General features: G+C 39.3%; 1 protein-coding gene across 1 annotated transcript in view; it reads right to left on the bottom strand.

The window, feature by feature from the left end:
- LRP6 (LDL receptor related protein 6) overlaps window positions 1-24,945 on the bottom strand; it is a 114,836-nt gene that overhangs the window by 86,185 nt on the left and 3,706 nt on the right. The window contains exon 2 of the mRNA XM_066549626.1: window positions 13,687-14,080. Coding sequence (XP_066405723.1) covers window positions 13,687-14,080 — 394 coding nt within the window. The remainder of the gene's footprint in view (window positions 1-13,686; window positions 14,081-24,945) is intronic.

Below are 24,945 nucleotides of genomic sequence, written 5' to 3' on the forward strand. Positions count from 1 at the left end.
TGCCTAGGAATTTTTGTTGACTTTCTAGATATATATTAATCAATAAATCAATATCATTCATATCTCATTATGATTTTGGAGCATTAAATGGTTTTATTTTTTTCCTTAAAACTTCACAATTAGTGACACAAAGAAAACACCAAACCATCTCTGTGAAGATTAGTACACAGCTCTCAACAGTATTGAGAAAATAGAGCCAGTGACTTTGTAATTCCAGAGGGACAGGCTGAAATGAAGAAACAAGTCATGTAATATCTTCAAAGTCAGACATAAAAAGGCTAATTGTTCCCATTGATTTTTCTTATTGTTTCATAAAAAAGGACCCAGAACTTTTCCATCATAAGAACATTAGTCAAGCATTCACTCAATATATGTTTGACAAGCTTTGTCTTACATTCATGTGAATTTCTTGACCATGCTCCCACCAAAGGAAACCTACCTAGAAGCAATAGAATATCATGAAAATGGCAAGTTTCATGGTTCACAAGAACCATACATTTGCCACAAAGATACATGTGCAAAAGAAAAAAAGTAGCCATTCCTTCTGTTGAAATGAATTTTTAAAAACTTCAAGCATAAAATTAATTACATACTTGTTTCTAATTACGTAGCTTAGGCATTTTTCAAATTCCCAGCTAAACTCTACTTCATTAACCAATTTTGGCACACACATAGGGGAGAGCAGTCATCACGCTGTTTTAAATGTGATTTTGGTCAGAAAAAATTCATAGATTAAGCTTAATTATATCCTTTACCATCTCAAGGGGAAAACCCTTGAAGTTCATATTCAGCACTTCCTGAAAAGGAGTTTTATAGGGTATCTAGGGTCCTGTACTAAGAAAACAATCATTTAAGTCTGGACACTGGAATGCCACAAACTCTTTGTACAAAACCAGAGCTCTCTACCTTAACAGCATGGCCAACGTTACTATGGCAAAATAAGGATTAATACTGTGATTTTATCTGTCCAAGCTGCATGGTCTACCACAACAAGCCATCCTGAAAAACCAGACAGGTGACAGGACAGATTCTAAGGAGCATCTTAAATATAGTTCGGAAAGTAGAACTTGAGAAAGAAAAGCACTCAAAAAGCCACAAGCCCAAAGGATATTCCTAATGCTTACATTACACACATTCCCTGCAAAAGCTGATGGCAAAGCACACTTTGAAAGTGGGAAAAGTGGATGGTGTACATGGTGGAGGCAAATGGAGGGGAGAGAAGGAAAGAAGAATGGCACAATTAGATGATCTTGATAAATATGTATTCTAAAAAAGTCTCATCTTCTTCAACCTCAAAACCCACATATTTGCTTATAACTAGGTGTTTTTAATGCAGAAACTTGACTGAGTAACCCTATTTTCAAAATACTGCATGCTTTTCCATTAGCAGAATTTTTTCTTTTAGTATATTTACTCCATAAATTTAGTTTATAGATAACTGGCTCTACAGATTCTTCCACTGCGACAAAACATTTTCTTTTCCCTAGCTAAGCAGGTAGTTGTAAATTTAGGAACAACAATCCCTAATCAAATTTAGTCCTGAAAATCAGCAATAGAAGAATGATGCCAAGCCACTCATGAGTTTAAGATTAGACAGGCAGTACTCAAGGCAAGGTTTAAGCATCAAGTAATTCCCATAGATGACTTTCCACTAGATTTCAGGAGTGTTATCAAGCCTGTTTAATTGTTTAGGGTCACTGTATTTGTTTTGTCTTTTCTTACCTTAAATATAGGACTTCTGTTAGTCTATGAAGAGCTGCCAGGCAGCATGTTCCAATATGACAAATTTTACTTCTGATCTTTATGAACTTACTTTTAGAGTATCTTAGGGAGTTTCTCTCTCCTCCATCTTTTCCAAACATCCTGATAGCTGTTCCAATCCCTTAGCTCCAGGACCACAAAGTGTGAGGTGAAACAAGCAGCAAGGAAGGATGCTTGTGAAGGCTTCTAGATAAAAGTCTAAAGGCTTTGGGGATTCTGAAATAATTACACCCAAACCAAGCTGTTCTGCAACTACATTCTGTTTTTAATGGTTTGGCTTCTGTAACACATTTCAGGCACTTCTTATTCATAGATCATTTGGTGTATGTACTGCTAACATTATACCGGTGAACTCTGCAGATAAAATATTCAGCAGTTGTTTGCAGAGGTCACTCTTTGCAAGCAAAAGAATGACAAAAAACTTTGAGCCAGAGCTCAAAAATCTAAAACCTCCCACCCTGTTGCACAGGTGGCCCTTGGGCACCTGGAATCCTACTCACACTGGAGAAAATGTCAAGGCTATCTCTTTATGGATGATCATAAAGCCCCAAAACACAAAAATTACCAAGCCTTTCTCCCAGCCACTGCTTGGCTCTATTTCAGGTGTGTCCTGCTGGACATTTAAAATTGCTGATGCATAGAAGTCCTCCAGGTTCTGGATTCTCCTTTTTTAATTTTCATGAGCTTATTATCTGTGTGTGACAGCAGCCATTTTATTCTGAAGAGGGATGCAGAGAAGACAGGACTTGCAACAATAGGGCCACAGTTTAATGAGAATCTGCCCCAGACAGGGAAACTTGTGACTGCAAGCAAGGAGAACCTGTTTACATTTCATGGCTATCAATAAGGCTGCCCTTTGTCTACTTAAATAGTGGGCAAAATGCCCTGGTTATACAAGCTGATGAAAGATTACCATTTTTAATTACATTAAAACAAATACATTTATATTAAGGACTCAGCTTTCCAAGTCTCATTTCTTTAAATAGAAGAACATTATTTTATGCAAGGAGACAATTCTTCTCAAGTTAAGTAACACATTTCTGTCAAACCTCAAGAACACATTGTACTTTCATGCTTTCATAGTATCCATCATTTAAATCCAAATTTGGTTTGTAGTTATAAAATGTTGATTAGGACTATATAATTTATTTAATGCTAAAGCTTTTAGTGGTTATGAGCAGCAATCAGAGCTTTACTAAAACAAATCTCTGGTTACAGTGCTGACTGGTTGGCCAAGCCATGCTGTGCCTGCCAGCTCAGCACTGAGGGCTGGCTTGGACACCACATCCAGCAATGCTCCTGCTCAGCCAAGAAATTGCCTGTACACGTGTTGAGAGACAGGGCAACAGAAATGCTCAGCCAGAACCTCCAGCTACCACTGCTGGCCACAGTAAGCACATTAAAAAATACTGATGATTAAAACAGCATGCCATCCTATTGCAATAAAACAACAAATTGTTTAATCAGGAAGGCACAGTAAAATTACAGCCCAACCTGGACTTTTTATACAGCTAATAGAGCATTTGTGGGACATCTCATGATCAGGTGAAGCACCAGTTCAGCAACAAAAGCAGGGACAATAAAACCAGACAGCTCTGGACTGTTAACAACTGCTCAAGCTCCATCACATTTCAAGTGTTTTCAGTAAGAAATAGGCATGTTTTGGTTTATGTATCTGAAAGTTCTTCCAGGATGTACTTACAGTTCCTCTACATTATAAACTATATAATCCTCTGGAGTAATTTCCCTCCCCTGCTTAGTTTTTACACCAGGCTAGCCAGGCTTATAATCAGATATAAACATGTACTTCACAGAAATTTTTTTTTGCATATACAAGAAAAATGCATGCTAAAAAATCATAGAAATATCAAAATAGTATCTTTTAGTACAAGAGTAAGTTTGTCAGAATTTAACCTGGACGTTAGATCATTATATAAGGCACAATTTTAGTCTATGACAAACATCTTGTTTATAGTAAAGGAATCTGCTTCTACTCGAGAATTAAAGACATTTATATGCTTTGCTACAATACACAGCAAAAGAATCACACAAGCTTACACAATCACACAAACAAGACTATTTTCTTGAATTTTAAGGGAATTTTTAAACAATGGGCTAGAGCAGAGATCTTACTTATCCTTTGAATAAGAAAAGCAAGTTTCACACTTAACACAGATTTATTTAGAAAAAAGCTCTTAGACTTAACAGTGCTCTTAGCTGCATAATTTCCTATCTTTACTACTTCTTGCTTGAAGTGACAGAGAAAACTTAATACAACTAATACTTTATGCTGAAACATGAAATTAAGATGTAAAAGTGAGAAACTACACGGTTCCCATGAGAAATGAAAATGAGAAATGAAAATGTAAAGTATGTGTTAAACAACCCTGGGGAAAGAAAGGAGGCGGGGGAGGAGGGTGGAAGAGAGAGGCCCAGAGTGCTGACTTTTTTTTTTTTTTAGGAGAGTGGTATTAGAAGGATTCTAATTAAACCATTAAGGTCCAGAAAATGTATTACTATTCTTTATATTTCCACTCATTAGTTCAAGGGGGAAAAAAAGGGTTCCATATTTATGGACACTTATGGTTTGCTGTTTGTGTTTGGTTTTTTGGTCGGGGTTTTTTTGGGGGGTGGGAAGGAGATGTTCTGTCAGTTTGTTTGGATTTTAGGTTTTAAGGTACAAACCAATTAGACTGTTTCAAGTATGAGATACAATTAACTAGACACAGACACCACAAACACATATTACATATACATTCTCACCCACACATATGCATTTAAAGTACACAGTCTAAAATCTAGAGCAATACCATGGGACAGCATCACTGGCTGATCTAAGTGACTCTGCTCACACTGACAGGGCTCAGGTTTTTTTCTATTGCCTTCCCTTATTACAGAACACCCACAACTGGGCCAAAATGCTTTAAAAACAACCTAGAAGGGGGAACCCACTACCAAAGAAACAGACTAACCAGAAACTCACAACTTAGAAATTACTCCTTTTAACTCTTTTTTGCTGTACAGCTATAGCCTTTCTCCAAGTGTCAAGCAGAAATCCAAAGCAGTAATTTTTGTCTTGCTCAAGCTGATTTTTAGGGCATATATACACAGATCCTAAAATGGTAGAATAGTCCTGGTTCAGATATAGGCTCAACTAACAGCCCTGACATCCTGTAATGTGAACCAACTCTAATCTGCTCCTGTCCCAGGGTCACTGCACAAGTTCTCAAAATGCTTATTTAGGTATTTTATTAGGCCACCTCAGCATTTGTCCCTGCTATGTCCTCCTTTCTCACTGGCTGCACTGTAAAAGCTGCATGTGCTAAACATCCTCCATACAATGTATTATCCTGTAACATTTTATCTGACTACTTTACAGAGATGTCAGAACTGGAACACATTCATTCTCCACAGGGACAGTCTTATTTTTTTCCAGGAATGCAGCCAAATAAAGATGGTTCTTCTACAGACTATTTTCTTTGTTAATAATGCCAAAAATTCATACAGCTGACTGCTCTGATTTTCATTTTTTAAACACGTGTAATCCATAGTTTACTTAAAGAATATTATCAGTCTGTTTCAAAAGAAGCTAGCAAAATAATTTATCAGCTTTCTTCAAGAAATGAACCATAAATCAATCCTTTTTTTGTCAAACACATAAATCCAGTTATCAATGTCCTCCAGAGGAACAAAGGCAACTTTCTGCTCCACTTTCTACAACAGAGACCAAAACCTTTCTTCTAAAGTTTGGACCAAACTTTACACCCTAAAATGAACACATTTCAGTAACTCCCCAAAACATGGATGGAGGGCAGTCCCAATCCACAACCAACCAGTCCTACTTTGATTTTAAATGAAGGAAATGTAAGATTTCTTCATCTGTGCACCCCATGAAAAGGCCAGACACCACCACGCTCCTCTGACCTGCTGTGACTCAGGCTGGTCACAGCTCTGCACAGCTACAGATGCCCCTGGTCAGCTGTACAGGTGTATTGGCTGACACAGCACAGCAAGAACTGGGAGTATCACTTCATTTTATGGCAGAAGGTGTGTTTGTGGTGCTGCAGCTCACCATGAAAGGCATGAAGATGGTTGCAGGATGCACAAAATAGTTCAAATCTCACAGCAATGAGTTGTAATCACTAAAGGCTAATTTTGTCTTCTGGTGCAGATCTGCCTTAAGACACACTGTGTGCAAGGCTCATCATAATTTCTGAAAAAATCCCCTCTGTAATATCCTGCTTTGAGATAGTCAAGAGATTACAAACAAAACTTTTTTCCAAGATGAATTATGAAAGTAATTCCTTGTGATTATTAAGCTCAGTCAGCTGCAGTGGTTTTAGTGAGCAATCACAAGCTCCCGGCTACGGCTCTTAACAGCTGTCATGGATTCTGAAGTTATGATTTCCTGACAAACACTGCCAACTTATCCAACTTACATTTGGGGGAGGGAAGGATTATTTGTAGAGTTTTTGGTTTGTTTGGGGTTTTTTGACTTTTTTTTTTTCCACTCTGGCCCCTTCCTCAGAAACTGCAGGGACTTTTTTAAAGCCTCTCCACTTCCTTCACAAGCAATGCTACTTTGGACTTCTCAAGCAAGAACATAGAATGAACAACTTACCAGATTATAACTCTCTGCTGTAAATTAATATGGTCCCTTTGAGTTCTTGTTAAGTTATTAAAAGTTATCTTCATATTTTCATTTTTAGAAGTGTGTGAAAAAATATTTTTCATTAACATAATGCATAACAGAAGCTTAAAATCATGATTTTTCTTTTTTTAAATACAACAGGTCTTCATAGTCTAGACTTGGATGCTAAATTATAATTGCAGGGACTGAAAATGCAGATACAGAAGCCTGCCCAAAGACTCATCACCAGATGTTATTCATGCAGAGCAGAAATTACTACCTCACTTTAAATACTTCATTCTAACTTATTAAATAAACACTGCATGCAAATCTGAAGTATACTTTGATACATGAATACTTTATAGCAAGATGCATGAAGTTAACTAATTCCTGTCACCCTTATCACTACAGCACTGACCTGTTAAAGGACAGGACAAATCCTACTCTTGAAAGTCACCTTATATTGCCAATAGAACATCATTTTATACATGTCTCACCCAAACAAGTCTGAAGCTGAAGATAAAGTGGAAAAAAAAAAGCCAAAGAACTGAAGTGTTCTGACAAACTCTACAGTGCTGCAAGATGCCATTGACATTCACAGGAAGGTTTGCAGGAGCTGGAAAGCACAGCTCTCAACTGATCCCCTCCACAAGTCTTGTTTTCTAGCCCAAGAACTGAATGAAGGAGGTAGGGATGTAAGACTATTTTCCAACTTGCCTACAGCCAAAAGCATCTACAACTTTATTATACAAGTCTATAAGAAAAATGTTTGTCCTGCACTAATCAATTCTGTGCATTCTGGTTTGATTTTTAGCGAGCCAAATCTCTCCCATCTCCTCCCACAAGGAAAAAACTAGGTAAAACAAGTGCAAAATAAAGAAAATACATCAGCAATCATGTTCCTCTGAGCACTTGGCAACCTCTGGCAGTAGGGTGAGGACAGGCAGACAGTGGCAGTAACATCTAAAACCAGCACAGCAAGATTTACAAGAGAGGTCACTCTCCAAGTCCTCACTGTTTTAAGTATGTGGGTTTCTGGTTACCTTCCTTCACCTCCTCCTTCACACAAGGAGAAAAAAGATGATGAGGAAGAAACTAACATTTTGAGCAGTGCAATAAAATGACACCTTTACAATTTCTGCATCAATCCTACCATAGGACTAGAAACTAGCATGGACCATACAGGACCAATCTCAAACAAACTTTGTCAAGTTTTGCCTGTCAATGAGATTAAAACTAAGCAAAAAAAAAACCCCTAAATAATAACACACAACCCCCTAGAGTTAAAATTCAAGGCTATTACAGTAAATTAATAATGTCTGCTCTTGTTCCCAGTAGCCACAAAGACCTTCATAGGACCAGGAGCCAAGCTCCAAAGAGCAGAGGTGGAGAAGCAAAGGGAGCTATAGCAGTTCTGGGGCAGGAGATGGCAAGAACATTCCAGATGCTGTGCCAGGCTCTTGGCAGTATAATCCTGGCCTAGGCAACCTTCTCTGCTCTGAAAGGCCATGCCTGGAGATTAAGGTCAACCAGCAGAGCAAGGATCACCCACCTATGAGTGACAGCAGAGCTGCATTTTAGATCTTCCCAGAGCTACATGCAGCCCCAAGAGGCAAGGTAGGCCACTCCTGGTGCAGTTTCATCAGGACAATCTCTGCAATGCTGTTGCAATCTTTAAGTAATGAAAAAGTACCTTGTGGTTTGTTTAATATCCCAGCTATTACCCGAATTTAGTGATGTATTAGTAATCATCAACATCATCTGATCAACAGAGCCTCCTTAGGTGAAGAAAGATGAAATACACCTTATAAATCTCTGTGCCATAATCAGAGGAGTCTGCAGATTTCATATCACCTGCCTACATGTCACCTGTAAAACCTCAAAATTACCTCCTTGGTACACAGGCCAGGCTGTACAGCAGATGATCAGCTGAGTGCACTGATCTGTCACCTGTGAAACATTACTGTCAGCAGAGGAACAGCAGAAAGATTTCCAGTCAGAAATCATCTGCTCAAGGGAGAGGTGGCATCAAGCAACAGAAGGTATGAAGCAAAGCCTTCAGTTATTTGCCTTATTTTTGCAATTTACATCCAAAGTGCCATTTTATGTAATGTTAACTTGCCTGAAAGCAAAAATATACTGTACAAGTGAATTTACTGAGAAATCCTGATTTTTTTTTTCATTTTTAATTTTTTTTTCCCAAATCAAAGGTACTGTAACTGGTAATAGAACTGTTCATTTCCCTTTTCTTATTCTGTTGTATAACATCTATCACTCAGCAGAAGTACTACCACTTCCCACAAATCTTTTGTTGCAATGCTAAGATGTAAGCCCTGCTCTGCAGTTGCTTTTGTGCTTGACATGCTCAGACACCAGTTTTCAACTTCCAAAAAACCAACAGAAGTAGGTCCATTTAAAAAGTATATGTTCCCTGCAAAATTTTGCATGAAAAAAAATGCAAGTATGCTGGGGGAAGGGTACCCATTAAACCTGAAGATCTTCCCCAACATTCAAAGTACTTCATCCAGAAATCAACTTCAGCTGCCATAAAAAGCATTGTAGCTCTTTGTACTCTAATTCCATTCATTAACCAAAACCCTTTACAACCCAAAAGTTTTACAAGACCTTAACAATTAAGGTAACTCTATATAGTCACTTGATTTAAAACATGTACTGAAAAGCAAGCAATTAGTCACCACTTCTAGGAGACACTTAAAATTCCCTTTGTGGTGAACAATACACACATAAAAGTGAGAAAAGCCAGCTCATTCTGATAGTGCTCCTCATGAAGAAAGTTGATTGTCTACAGGGTAATTTCGGGGGAACTGAAACTATGATAATGAAGTCTTTACCATAAGGACAAAAGGGCTGCTCAAATTAAAAAGCAAAAATAAACAAACATACCAACCCCTCAACAACAGAAAACCCCAAGACAACAAGAAAATAGCAGTACAAATATATAATACTGCACTTTAAAGCAGTACTTGCTCAAGAATCTGGATATGCCTTTTTTTTTTTCATCTTGAGTGCTCAAGCAGAAAAATCTCTTTTCTACTTGCTCAACTTTCATGTGAGCTGCTCTTAAACACAGTGCTCTCCTGCACTTGGTGATCTAACTCCTGGTCTTCTCCTGGAAAAAGTCACCACTAAAGTGTCAGTGTTATCCCCAGCTGAGATTTTATTAGAAGGGGTCTTGTGTTTAACACCAGTCAGGGAAACAGTTCCAGAAAGGATGGATAGGACCAAGGAGCCTTCCTGGAACCTGCCAGCTCACTTCAAAAGAAGGCTAAATTAACACCCCATTCCCTTCACCTTCATCTTGGGCCCTTCTCTCTCCTGCTACACACAGAGCATTTTATTGAGTATCAAGACAAGTAAAGCAAGGAAGTTGTAGTGTATGAACATGAGCAATGAGAAGCTGCAACCTCAGAGTGTACAAAGGAGATGGCCAGTGAGAAGAATATAGATGTTTCAGATTGTAATGCCTTCCTACAGAAAATAAAACAAAACAAACCCAGACTTGGCTGATGTGCCTCAGTTACCCTATAAGAAATATTTTCCATTAGTAAATCCACTGCATTTCTTATTACTGGACATGGGAACCAAGTCCAGCTTGTACTTCAGTATCTCAGTTACACATAGAACCTCACACACAATCACCTGATGGTTTTGGCAGTGAAGTAAAGGCTGCCCAAACCCCTTATACTTTAATGCCTCAACTGTTTCTGTAATGTGCTCTGAAAGAGCCCAGTGACATTGCTCCAAAGCATCATCAAGCAGTGACCTTCACAACCCTGGAGTACCCTACAGCAGCAGCTGTGAGAAAGACCAGAGCACTGGTGAAACATTGAAATTTTACTAAATTTCACTATGTGGGACACTTCCAAGAAAATGCATTATTCATCACTGTGTATCTCTGCTAGCTTATACTGTTAACATTTCATTTCCAAGTAGGCATTCTCATGTTTTCAGCAAGACAGAGACTTTTAATAAATATACATCCAACCCCAGAAAATACTAATAGTTTGGGACTTACATCAGCTTTCAGCTTTTTCATGAAACACTTGATGCATGCTACGTTAGATAAACTATTTTTCACAATTTAACTTTGATGAAAAACTGAACTAATTGGTAAAGATGACCTTAGTGTAAGTTTTGCTGCTAAATTATTTCTTTTCATGAATTGCAAGTTTGGAAAATTTTATCTGAAACAAACATCATCTGAGCATAATAGGAGGTGGATTAGACTGCAGGAAAACATGAGGGGGTTTGCTTTTCCAGGTTTCATATTTTATTAACTGCTCTTAGAATTTTTTATGGCTTACTCCTACCACTATTTGCCAGGCAATATCTTGAAACCAGAAGACAATTACAGGACTAAAAAAAAAAAATGTAAATACTAGTGAAAGAAGCATCCGTACATGAACAGTTTGGGGAATTATTTTTCTTTTTAAATTTACATCTCTGTGCTCATGCCACTCTTCCACTTATATTTCAAGCTTTGGAGGGTATTCTGAAATGAAACTAAATTTATTAAAAGCTGAAAGGTTTTCTGCTATAAAACTGCATGTGAGAACTGCAATTTTTGCACCTGCAATATGGTAAACCAGAAAGTGGATTTACTGCTGTATTACCTTCTTAAAACATACCCTTCACATAACTTAGAAAGTGACCTTCAAATATTTGGAAGAAAACCTATTTTGTCCTTAAATTACAGTTGTTGGAGGGATTTTTTTGCTTTGGTCAGAGGGGTTTTGTTTGAGTTGGGGAAGGGGGTTTGGTGTTTGCTTTTTTTTTGCTTATTTTGGTTTAAATTTCAGCATATTTATAAGTGTTTACTCCTACTGCTTTAACAGATCATCAGTATGGAGAAAGTTACAGGTTTGCTTTACTTTTGACCTATTTCATTTGTCTTCTTGTATTTTCCTCTTGGTGTAAAGTATTAAGAAAGAGTAAGGAGTGTGCAAACATCAAGTTGGGATTACTGAGCATACTACTCTGCACGTTCAGAAAACACAAACACTGTTCTAAAAAAGACCAACTGGCTCCACAACAGAGTTTTACTCCTAACCAACAAGAATCTCATTCTCTCTGGTTACAAGCCAAATCAAAGCCACTTTAAATGTGGGCTTCCTTCCTTTTTCTTTCACTTTCAGGATGGTGGGTAGAAAATACATGAACATTACACTTTCTTTATACTCTTAAAGAGTTTTAGAATCTAATAAAATACACCTAACACTATCATTGCCTCCAATTTACAAGTTGAGAATCATGGAAAAAGCATACATCCATACTTTTGTTATTTCCAAAGCTTGAAATATAGGTACAAGAAAATAAACAGATCTTCTGTTTATAAATTGACAAATAACTATTCAAACTGTAGAAGAAAATACTCAAGATATAGTGTTTCTATGAAGTTCAGGAAAGAAGTTGTGTTTTGCAGAGATTTTCTTCTTTTGGAGGAAAAAAGCCAAACAAAAATTAGAATGCAAAGAAATGGCAAGCAGTGAAACACAATTCTCATCTTTCCAAAGAAACAAGGCACTAATTTGTTGCCCCCCCAAAAAAGAGTTGACCGAAAACCACATGTGAAATGGCAGTACAACAGATTAACTTGCTTGTTCAAGGAAAAAAAATGTACAGTAAAAACTCGTTCCATTCTACAGATATAAAATATTTCCAGAAGGTTACATAGCATCAAGGACATTCCATTAGTATTCCAATTTGGCTCTCCCAAATGCTTTGTCACAGATGACTGCCTTTGGGGTAACCTCAAGCCAGCCACTCGTGTAGCATCACCAAAACTCCACTGAATTTTCCACTGTTGGCAAACGCTGCTTTGTCCCAAGAGCAGAGCAAAAAGAGCCACATCCAGGGACTCAAATGGGAGCTGAGAATATAACATCAGTTCCTCAAGGAGCTGAGACAAAACCACAGCATTTTTAAAACAGGAGTTCCCCCAAGGGTGGGGAAAGGAGCCTCTCTTGTAAATTTTCTGATTAAGCTTCAAAACACATCTCAAGTTGTTATTAATACAGTATGTTGACTTCTCCTATTTCTTCAGATGCTTCAATAAAGCATGAATATCAACATTGAGTAAAGCTCCAAAACATTTCATTTCCTGACACTTCAGAGAGGCACAAGTCTGTCTGTTCACAGGCAGCTGACACAGCTTTTTAAAGCAGATTTTATTAAATTTTAGGTTAGAACTTCTCCATTTCTGCTAATCTTCTGCACTACTGCCAAACTAAGTTTCCAGTGCTGTTTTCTAAAATCTGATGATTCCTGATTGCTCACAAACCAATATGAATGGAACTTCACAAGTCTGCAAATCACACCATTAGAAAGAGAAACAAATGATGCAAAATGGCTTAGGATAACTTTGACAACAGCATTTGAAATCATTCAACAAACAAGTGTTATAGTAGCCTCTTTGAGCCAGGTCTCATAAGCTCTCAGAGGTCTAGAACACACCCAAGATACCTCAGCTACCCTTGGAGGCATAAAAATCAGCAGGATGGCTTCTGTTGCAGTGTTGAAAATAAAAAGGTTTAATAAAAAGGCAAAATAAAAAACAGAGAAAACCCAAGCCAGGTGGCAGAGGTTCTTGCTCCTGGTAAAACACCTTACAAAAGCGATTAGTTTCTTTGTTCACTTCTTCTTCTAGTAAATTGCACAAGTGGGACTTTTTGGCTTCTGCCCAACTAGCTATCCTTAAGTCTGAGGTGAAGTCCCCTAGTGTAGCCATGATATTTTCTGAAAAATCCTTTCCTTAGGATTTTTTCTCCTGAGAAGCTGAGAGGCCTCAGGAACAAAATGTAAACAATGATTATCTGCTGCTGTGGAATGCAACAGGTGCATCTGTGATTGGTCTCATGTGGTTGTTTCTAATTAATGGCCAATCACAGTCCAGCTGTCCAGACTGTCTCAGTCAGGCACAAGCCTTTGTTATCATTCCTTTTCTATTCTTAGCTAGCCTTCTGATGAAATCCTTTCTTCTATTCTTTTAGTATAGTTTTAATATAATATATATAATAAAATAATAAATCAAGCCTTCTGAAACATGGAGTCAACATTCTCATCTCTTCTCTCACCATGGGACCCCTGTGAACACCATCACACCCCTAGGCCTATAAGGTGGCTTTGTCACCTAATCAAAGAGAGAAACTTCTGGGCTTCTTTCCTTTTTGAGGAGACAAGGGATAGTTTTGTCACTCCGTCAACAAAGGGCACAGTCCTATAAACAAGAAACAGTACAAACTTAGGTATTTGTAACTATTTTAAAAAAGACTTACCCTCTTGCAGGATCTAAGGCAATCGCTCTGGGTTGATCCAATTCTTGCCAAAACAAAACTTTCCTCAGTGATCCATCTAAGTTAGAAACCTCAATCCGATTTGTTTCCGAATCTGTCCAGTAGAGTTTCTCCCCCAGCCAGTCACAGGCCAGCCCGTCGGGCGACAGAAGCCCAGAAACCACCACGTTTTGCACGCTCCCGGACCTGTTGAACTCTGTCCTTTTGATGGCTTCCTCGCTGACATCACTCCAGTAAATCAAGCCCTTGAGGAACACGAAGTCCACGGCGGCCGCGTCCTCCAGGCCGCCCACGATCACCGTGGCGTTCTCCTTGCCGTGGGCGGCGTCCACCAGCCGCAGGTCCCGGCGGTTCGCGTACAGCAGCAGCGGGGCAGCTACACACGGGACAGAGACGGAGGGACACACAGACAGACAGGTGTTAGCATCACTCACATTCATCACAGCTTGCACTGTCAGGTCATCTGTAGCTACAGATTTAAGATATCTTTACAAAATTAAGAAATAACGGAGAGCCGTTTTGAAGTTTGACTAAAAAGCACCGACTCGAACCTTTTCAACTTGGTTACGAGTCTTCGTAATGGGCAGCTCGCTATTCTGGGTTGTGCATTATTAAAATAACATTAAAGAAGAAGGGAGAGAACAAAGAAAATGGAGGTTTGAAGTGCCCAAATGACACTGCTCTGTAGAGAAGGATCAGAAAGACAAGAATAAAGCAGTTTTCTAAGCACTCACGACTGGCTCACTTGAGCAAGGATTACTTTTCTTGATAGAATTTAGTAATATGCACCCCATCTCCACAGAAGCATAATTCATGTCAAGCTATCAGAGCCACCTGCGTGTCAATATTCCCTGAAATTATGTATCTCAGACATTTTACATTTAATACATAAAAATACAAAATTCATTGCACAGCATGAGGCAAATGTTGGTTTAAAGTGTTGAAGGTAGTATGAAGAAGTAGGGAGAAAAATAATTCTACAGGAACGAACAACACAGTTCTTTCAAACTCAACTCTACCATTTCTGCTTAGTTCTCTAACATAAAGCCTTCATTTTATATGCTTTATTAGCTTACCCTGTCTGTATATTTTTCATAACACCTAAGATGACTAATGTAAAGCAGTAACCATGAAAAAAAGACAGCTTCTTAAATGTAATATGCCTGCTTAATTGTCCTTAACCACAAGCTATATATAGCATTATAAAAATTCCAGCCTCATTCCTACTTCAACAAAGGGTTCAGAAAAACACTACATTTGTATAAGGCAGACAATGACACACTTTAAAACCCACTACCAGAAAACATTTCTGCCTTTCCCTGCATTTACTCAGAAACTGTAGCACCAGAGCTCCACACAGGCGTTTAGATCTATAAATGCTCCTCTATCTGTCACCACACAAGTTTCATAGGAATCTTGCAGATTTACTCTTCAGCATAGGTGGGCACTTCAAATCTGCAGCAGGATGGATATCCTAAGCAAAAGATCAAAATTTACAGAGCCAGGGACATGCATGGTTCAGTAATGTCAAAGGCCACACTGCCAGAAGAGGAACAGTTCCCTGTATGTCAAACTCACACTGAAACTGGAAATACTCACAGACTTCAGTAAACTCAAAAGCTGGTTTCCAAGATTGGACTACTCCCCTCATTATCTTATCACAAAACAATTTCTCAACAACCCTGTCAGATGTGAATTGGGAGAAGCTGAAAGAACTAAGAATATTCCTTCACCTACCTGCAATTAAATGAGTTCTATATATGTTTTGGGGTGGTGGGAGTTTTGTTGGTTTTTAAGAAAACTGAATTGGTTAGACTGTCATCCTAAATTTAGAAACACTGAATATAACTTGATTTATGCTGAACTTTAGCTAGAACAAGGGAGGGGTGAAACTGTGTTGGTTTTAATAATACCAAATTTGTATTTGTATTCCCTTCTCCAGAAAGCAATTTTTTATTGTGGAAAAAACCATGCAAGTTTAGAGATTATCTTCCCATGGAGAAGGAGTAGACTTTTTAAAATTAGATGGAGAATCTTTATAGTAAAGTAAGTTAATAATAAATTCTTAATATCTCCTCCCCTTCCTTGCATAATTTCCTACCCCCTAAGATTTAAAATTAATTACAGTACATTTTCTTGAAGGGCAGATTGCTTATGAAGACCACATGTTCCAGAAAAAAAGTATTCAATAAACTGCAAGGTGTAAAATTTTGTAATACAATAAAAACCTTTGCTTTTTAAAGCCTGCCTACAGCTGTGACCTGAAAAATCTAGTTTAACAGCCAGCTCAGTGTCATCTAGTGCACACAGGGGTGTGCAGCCAGCTGGCACAGCTTTCTCTGGTAAGACAGCGTGCCCAGCATTTGGAGAAAAGTAAATCCACGCAGCAGTGAGTACAAACTTCATTATTATGTGCACCATGAAGCACCCATGCACACAGCATGCACTGAAGTGGAACACCAGGTAACCAGCCAGGCCTGGAGGCACTGCTGAGCCTCCCACAGCCATGTGCACAGGTTACTCACTCCCTGCCGGAGCTCAGACTGGCTGAGCAGGGACCGCAGACAAACACCTCTGCATCAATCAGACAGCTGAGCTGAATGACAGCTCAGGAGAAACACAGCCACTCTCAGGATGTGTAGCTTCATGCAGATTGATACAAAGCCTCAACTTGTAACACATTCCAAAGGGCTGGCAGATGAGCGTGTTAAGCTTTCCAATTTGTTGCGACATTCAGGAAAGAAGCCTGCATCACCAAAATAATAAAAACCAGGTTTGTTCCCCACTGTCTCCAGCCCTTCCCAGAACACACTAAGGCTTCAATGGGCTATAAAACCCAGTTACTGAAGTTGGCAGCATTAGGACTGAGTATCATCTCTGCATTTACTTCACCCAGGCAGCAGTGCCAAGAGCAAAATTGTGCCAGAAGATCCCACCCTGTCCCAGCTCCAAAAGCACAGGCCACTGAAGAGATGGAGAGATGTCTTTCTTGAATAATGAAGTTATGACCTGTGCTAATAATCTGGGAAGAAGTCCAGGAGCATCCCCTTTCAAAGCTGGGCAACTATTTGGCAGTTAAGTTACAATGGGGCAAAAAGATACAATTCAGATTTTATTTTAAAAAGCTGAACACTTTATATGTTTTTATTTCTCTTTCTATAGACATAATAACAAAATATAGTGTAACTACAACAAACTACAATACATTGAAGAGAGCCACATATTCTTGAAAGATAGAAACACCTATCCTGGAAATCAAGAACTGAAATACTAATGAATATGACTATGTCCTCTATGACCTGAGAGGTCTACATGCAGCTAATTCTTCTAATTAAAGTACCCAATACTTTGGGTACTCTTACTTACAAGAGTAAGAGTTATGCTTAGTTATAAACTAAGGGATTTTTTTTTGTATCCACCATCAAGAAAAAATATTTCCTTAAAGAACATAAAAATTACAAAAACTCAAGTTCAACACATTTCAACCACAACAAAAATAAATTTCATGGTTAGAAACTTCTGCCAGTAGTGGTCACTGAGCCTGTAACTGTTTCTTAACTCCAATGTTCAGGTAAGACCTTTCCTAAGTTTACCACATGCAGTATTAAACTCCAGATTTTAATATCTTTTATCCAGAATTTAATTATCTTTTTTGCCTTACTTGCACATCTAGAATTCTACCAGCATCCTTCTTCCCACCACCAATCTCCAGTTCTTACACCATGTATTTCTCTTGGCTGCAGCTCCTGTCTCTCTTACTGAAAGTTGCTAATCCCCAGGACACTCAAGTCTGCTTTCCCTTGCACTTGTTTACTCAAGCCTTGCTTTGTACATCTGACTTACGAGCATCTGTTACAGGCATAAAAATGCTACTGCCCACAGGATGCAAAGTGACAAACCAAGATAAAATGAGCATTTTACCAGCTGAAAAGGATTTTTAATGTTTTTGGTGTTTCGGTGGCAGTTTTAAGCTGTCAGAATTTGTCATGCTTTTCTTTAACTAGTCCAGTGGCCTTTTCCACAAATTCCCACTTTCTCCTTTCTACCTTCAGTGATCCAGGACAGCTCTGGGTACCATGAGGTGAGAGCAGTGTTACCTTCAACATGCTCATTCTCTTCCACTGACGTGGAGTTTTGCCTGGCTAAAACAATTAGCACACACTCATTTCCCCCAAATCCTTTTTCTCAGTCCCAAACCCCAGCAGTACTGTTCTACCCCCTCCCTCAGTTAAGGGCCCCCTCCCAAGCTGATCCAAATCCCTACGTCAGCGAAAGGTTTGACTGGGTTAGCAAGTTGAATCAACTCAAGAAGTGCTTCAGCAAACTCCAAAGCTGACATAAGGCGAGCAGCAGGGAGCTGGAAGGGGGAGCAGCTCTCCCCCTTCCACTGGCAGCCTGCTGTATCTGCTCAAGATGTGACTGCAGCCATCTCCTTTCTCCCCAGCTCCACTTCCAGCTGTCGGTTCCGACCCCTCTTTTGCGCTGGCTCAAGCACTTGTCCCGTGCCACAATTGCAGAAGGGACAATGCAGGGAACTAAACCAGCAGAAGGATACTGAGCTCTCCCCACCACCTGCCAAAAAGCAATTTTTAGCCAGCCATCATCCAGAACCAGTTCAGACCAAAAATCAAATCAATGTAAGCAGTAGCACAGCAGGGAAAGAAAGAACTGCATCAGCTTTGACTAATTAGCTGAACCAGTTCCTCATGAACCTCCAGTTAAGGAACAGGACTCAGAGCAGAGGTGGCCACTGATAAGTTGTGGCAATCTGCCACAGAATCACAGTGTGGATACCACTGAGCAGCTGCTGACATTGTGAAAAGGAATATCCAGGCTGAAGTCACGGGAAGAAGCCCCCTGGACTGTCACACTGAAAGATGATGTTGTTGAGTTGGGAAGGGAATACTCCCCCATCTTTTAAAAGTCTTGCTGAAGAACTCTGAGTGTTTAAAGTGAATTGGCACTGCCAAGCACACTGCTATGAGGACTGGAGAGAAGAGAAGACAGTGATGAGATGTACCAAACAAATACATGCTGACCTGGATGAGGCACAGTAAGCAAGGACTCCAAATGCCTTGCCAGAATGACAATGCACTCACATTCAGCTCACAAGAGAAGGAAAAGCAGAGGAATGGACATAGATAACCAGCAAAGAATTGCATCTCCCTAAAGCCATTCAATACACAAAACTCCTTGTATGCAATACAATAATCATCCCCAAGATGTCCCACAGAGAACCAACACAAGAATGTAAGGAAAAGTTTCTGGACTGGCACAAGGACTCTGGAGCAGTCAGTTGTGAGGACTGTCCCTTCACTCCTTAGGTTTCTAATTTCTTCTTTGCTGCTCATGCTTCTAAGAAATTCTGTATATTTATTTTCTGCAAATGTTTGAGTTTTGCTGCTCACTTTGGAGAAGCAAGAATGCAAAGATTGAGGTAGCATTGGGAATAAAGCCTGGGAGACTTGTATCAAATAAGAGGAGAGACAATTTGAAAATTAATATAAATTTTTCCAAATAGCAGGGAGCCAGCCTCAAGAAACTTATACAGAGATGGTTTATATTTTCAAGCAAACAATAAAATCACCAGGAAATATATAAGAGTTTTAAAGCACAGCAAGCAACAGGCCAGGATTTTGCACCCAGTTATCTGTTGCAGCACTTTCTCAGTTTTTTCCACACAAGACACAATTCCATACATTTTAAAAAATAAAAATAATTAACTGACTTACTAATGCCCACCATTCCTCTTTCACTCTGAACAGAGAGCACTCTACTCTGTGAAACTACTTATTCTCACAAATAAACTTGCAGAACACAGCAGACAACCAGGAATTTAGTAGACAAACATGAGGCAGCCCAAACTTGGCGGAAAGGGATCTTTCTCCTTTCAGCTAACCTTAAATCTATTCCTCAGGTTAAAGCCATACAAGAGCTGTTCAGATGGTAACTCAAAAGGTCACAGGAGCAGCAGGCCAGTGAAGGAGATGAGTAGCCATATCAGTGCAACAGCAAACACACCAAGCTATGCAACAACAGCATTTGGATTCTGCACTAAACTTTACTTTCTTCAGGCCTTTGGCCAGATACCAGCCTTATAGACCAAGACAGCCTGCAAGACTAGCTGGTACAGAAGCAGTAAGTCATCCTTTAGCCTGTTAAATGCAGGGAAAAAATTACCTTACTAAAGCTAGAAGGATGGAGACATGAGAATGAGAGGAGGAAAAAAAAAGAAAAGAAAAAGGACTTCAGGAAAGAATAGAAATACCAGGTCCAGGCATAAAAAGCCAGTAGACTTGCCAGATTATAGCAAAAGCATTCATGATTGAAATACACCACGAAGTCCCAGCCTATGACAAGCAAAAATCCTTCTGAATAGCAGGTATCACCTGCCAAATCATCCCACTGGCAACAAAGCCATAGAGCAGGACTACCAGAGCTTGGCTCTTCTCAGTGCTAGGTAGCACACTCACACAGACCTTTTGTCCACCTTTCTGTAACATGGACTCCCCTGTTCTCAAGTTCTTTTGATTGCACTCTCATGGGGGTGGAACACAGCACTTCAGCTCTGACATTTTTCTGTCTTTATATTCTGAATCTACCTGGCTGACAAGAGGATGAGCAGAGAGCTGATGCACCATCTCACAGCTGCACTGCCATGAAACACTACTAAAATGTAACACCACACAGTACCACCTTCTTCCTTGACCCTTCTGGTTACAGAGCAGCAGCAAAATAAAGGTGGCTTGGCACTTTCCAGGGCAAACTGCAGGCTATGGAAAGCAGGAAGGCTCCTTAGGGATGTGCCATTGAATACTTCCGTGATCCACATTAATGTCTGCAGAACTTCAACATTATACAGCTCATTTTCTCAGGTGTCCTCATAATTTTCCTTCAACACTCTTCCAGCCTCTCAAACAATTGTCAGAATAACACACAGGGCTGCAGATGAAGTCATACCAGTTCCACACACATTGGCAATAGTTCCCCAGTTCTACAGGCAACACCCATGTTTAAATCGACACGATCTGTTTAATGAAAACATGAGTTAAAAGCACCTCTGCTCCTGCAGAAAAGCCTTGTTGGGCTCCACCACTGAGAGTCCCACATCTCAGCAGGGATGGTATTCTGCAATCTAAACTAAGGGAGGAGAACTGGATCACACTGAAACAAAATACTGCCCTTCACACCTTCTGGCATCACCTTTTCCTACAGTGCTCCTTTTCCTAACAGTGACAAACAAGCCAAAAGCCTTGATCATATTCCTCAGGAAGCTGTTGAAGCTGAGTTCCTCTACTAAAGGACAGCACTGAGACACAACACTGTGCTGCTGGGACAGCTGGAGCCCATTTTCCAAATTCTGGGAAGGCTAAAGGCCACAAGACACACTTTGTACACCCTGGCAAGCCCAGGTGGGAATGCCCCATGGTTTATTGCTACTCTGGAGCAATTGCAGCTCATGTGGTCCAGCCTAAACAGTTTATGTTTGAGGGTGTATATCCAGTCAGGAATGGCCTGAAAGTGTCACTCTCTGTCACTCACCTTCACTCACCTCCTTTGCTGGAGCGTAACCCAAGCACATGGGAACAGCCCAAGCCATGGGGTCCTATCCCAACTGCTCTCAGTTCCACATGGATTAAAGAATTCACACCCTCAGCAGCAGCACACCTCCAACAAACAAGGCCTTTCTCCACACTGACAAGGAGCTCACAAGCAATGAACTACTCTCAGATGACTTTTCCAACAATTTATCCAAGTTTGCACAGCAGTCTAAAAGATACTCAAAAAATATTTCCTGAAGCGTGTCAGTTTGTCTCACCAAGTACAAACCAAATCAAACAAAACAGGTTATTTAGTCTGTTTGAGGCTGGGGTTTTTTGCTAGTTTAGATTTTTTAAGCACTATCAGGAAGCTGCTGTAAAGCAGGAACATAGAATTTAGCACAAAAGGCCCCATTTAGAATGAATAGTTATGGACTGGTTTTAATGGGTAAGGAAAGATATGCACATACGTCAGTAATTTTGAGAATTACTGAACATTTAATTTTTATTTTGTGAAATAACTGTTGTAGCATACTTTTAACTCTCATACTTTTAATATCCCAGCACTACTAATGTCAAATGTTGAACAGGCTTACATTAGATGTAATGACACATAGGGAAAAAACCAAACAAACCACCCCATGAAACAAAACACGCACACACACATAAATGCAGGATCCCTTGGAAAAGGTGAATGACCTTGTCTTTTTCAAATTGAATGGGACTCATTTCTGGAAATTCAAAAGAAAAACAAATAAACCCATAAATACAAAACCACCCAACTTGGAATTACATTATCCTTTTACCCTATAGGTAATGGTAAAATGAGTAACTGCTGAGCTTCAGTTAAGTTTTTGAGTTACAAGAACATCACTGCATTTTCTAAATGGACATAATAAGACTCAAGGTCTTAGAATATTAAGAATAACGGAGGAGGAGGAATTGTAGACCTTGTAAATTATAAGGTCTACAAAGACCATATAAGATACAAGGTCTACAAATTCCTCCTCCTCTGTTATTCTTAATATTCTTTCTCTATTAATTTGTGCATAGACAAGAGGATTCTTGGATTTCCAAAGTGTTAATATTTTAATTAACACTGTAATTAATTTATTTTAACTAATACTATGAGTATAAGTAGGAGTTTTATTCCCTGCTTTGATAGAACAACTAAGGGAATATAATTCTATAACACCTTAAATTTCTGTTACTTTCCACATATCCTTAACTTCCAGAATTCCAGCAAACATATCAGCTACTTTCTATAAGCCTGAACTCTGACAATGGACAGAGGAGAATCTTAGTTATTAAGGAATTCTAAAGGCATAAATGGTTTAAAAACCCCAGCACACTACATACAAACTGCATTTTTTCTCTGGAAACTAACTGGGCAGAGAGGGGAGGAATAACAGGAAAAATATAAAGGTATCATAGAGAAGAAAACAAAGCATTTTTGATTATGCAAAATTATATAGCTAGCTGATTAAAATTTTCTGTCTCAAATATGATTACTTTTCAAATTGGACATCAAGAACTCACACATGGCCCTGAAACAGAGTTAACACTATAATCCCATTATTGCTGCATTGATTATATCACAAGGGAGTAATTCTATTTAGGTAATGTGATCCTGTAACAAGATACTAAAAAAATCTGTGTGAATGTTGCCATTTTCCATGTCTGTTTATACTAAAAACATTTCCTTATTGTTCTCTCCTTAGAAATACTGAAGCTCAAAAGGCATTCCAGCTTTTAAACTAACATGCTTCTATCTCCAAGTAGTTTATAACATTTTGCAAAGGAAGCAAAGTTTTACTAACTAAAGCATTGCCTCTTTTAACCTAGACTTTGACTGGTTAGTTTCTTAAAAGTCTATTAAGAATAAGGTATTACACACAAAGGTATTAGCAGCATTCTCTTTCTATTCATGGACTGGTATGTTTGACTCCATTTCAAAGTTGGTGGGGAGCTGCTCCCACTACATGGAAATCAAAAGGTCTCTAGCAAGATAATAATGAGACAAAAACCCCACCCTATTTTCATAACCATTTCACCAGAGAATATATATCCAAAAGCAGAAATGACAACAAGATCATTTCTACTTGCAAATGCAAGCACTGTGTTCTGAGTAAGTTAGTGCATGTGGAGCCAACAGCAAGCCTTTCACATTGTGAATGTCCTGACATAAATATTTATCAACTACAAGGATATCTAGAGAGTTTAATGAAGGCTTTGTCAGCTTGCCTGGTAAATACATAAATTGGAAAAGGTTGATTAATATTTAGGGTGTCAATACCCAGCATTTATGTATAATCTGTTAAAGATCCAAAGCTTTCCCCTTTCAAGCCTTGGACAATGACCACAAAAGAATGACACAGCCTCTTTGTTTGGAGCACTGTGCATTCTGTAGCTCTGCAAGTGGTACATACTCTGAAGCCACACCTGATGTGTGAGCTGAAAAACTAAAGGTTATTAGGAGAGTACTTCATTCACTGAACAGCAATTACACTTTGGAAGAGTCATCAGTACAAAGTGCTTGGCACAGAAGAAGTGGAATCACTGGCTGCTGGCTCATCCCAAACCTCATGTGCACACACCAATAGCCACAGCATTTAAAACTTCAGGGCCCAGTTTTAAGTGGGGAGCACCAACTGTGAACACGAACAGCCCATCCCTGAAGCCTGCAGGGCAGCTGCATCCCCCTCCACATCTTTCTAAGCAACTTACACCTCTGACTGGTACAAGTCCACCTGAGGGAAATTCCTTATCAACCTAAATTCTGCCCAAGGCTCTCAGGTGAGGGGGTTGAAGCATGAGGGCTCCCCAGCAGGAGGACTGGAGAAGGAGCTGAGCAGGCTCCCAGACCCAGCAGAGTCACCAGCTCGGCCAGAAGCAGGAGTGTCCAACAAAGCTTTAGTTCCAAAACTAAATGAGGTCCATTTCTGGCACCACAAACAGTAATATGGACCCCTCCCTACAGTACAAGTAGCTTTGGAAGATAGCACCAGCAAAGTGCTGCTGCTGCTGCTCCAACCCAAGTATTTAAGATTTCTTAGGAAATTAATGAGGTTAAATATGTGGGGGACAAAGAATACAATATTTAAGTCTGCAGACCTGCTACCAGAGGAGATGAATGGTGACAAATCAGAAACAGAGACCAGTTTGTCCCTGTTTTCCTGCCTTAGCCCACTCCCTCAGAGGGAAAAACAAATATCTTCACTGTAGTTGGTTTAAACTAAAAAGTAAATCCCATATTACATGCACTGCAGCAGATATTTTTGAAGCTGGCATTTTTGAAATGCGACATCATCATAAAGGTGAATTACAAATGTCCAAAGGAATCAGATTTCTCCAGCTCCCAAAGACAGAGCTTGAAAGGTTCCTATATGCCCAATCCTTAGAAACAAAACAAACCAAAACCAAAACAAAAACAAAGCCCTTCTACATATTCTATTGCTTATAGCCAAATTCTTTACCTAGAACTCTGGAATGCAGATTGAAGCAACTCTTTAGGGAAAAAGGAAACACGAATACAGTTCATGCCCCTCTAACCAGTATTGCTGTGAAACAAAAACAAAGCTTTCCACATGAATACTTTCATATAACTCATGCTGAAGGATACAAGAAGTCCTTTACCTGCATAAACCCCTGACCAGAACTTCCCTATATCTTGTCAAAAATGCTACTTTACCTTACCTCC

This window comes from Molothrus aeneus, chromosome 5 (genome assembly GCF_037042795.1).
Source record: "Molothrus aeneus isolate 106 chromosome 5, BPBGC_Maene_1.0, whole genome shotgun sequence".
Taxonomy (NCBI): Eukaryota; Metazoa; Chordata; class Aves; order Passeriformes; family Icteridae; genus Molothrus; species Molothrus aeneus.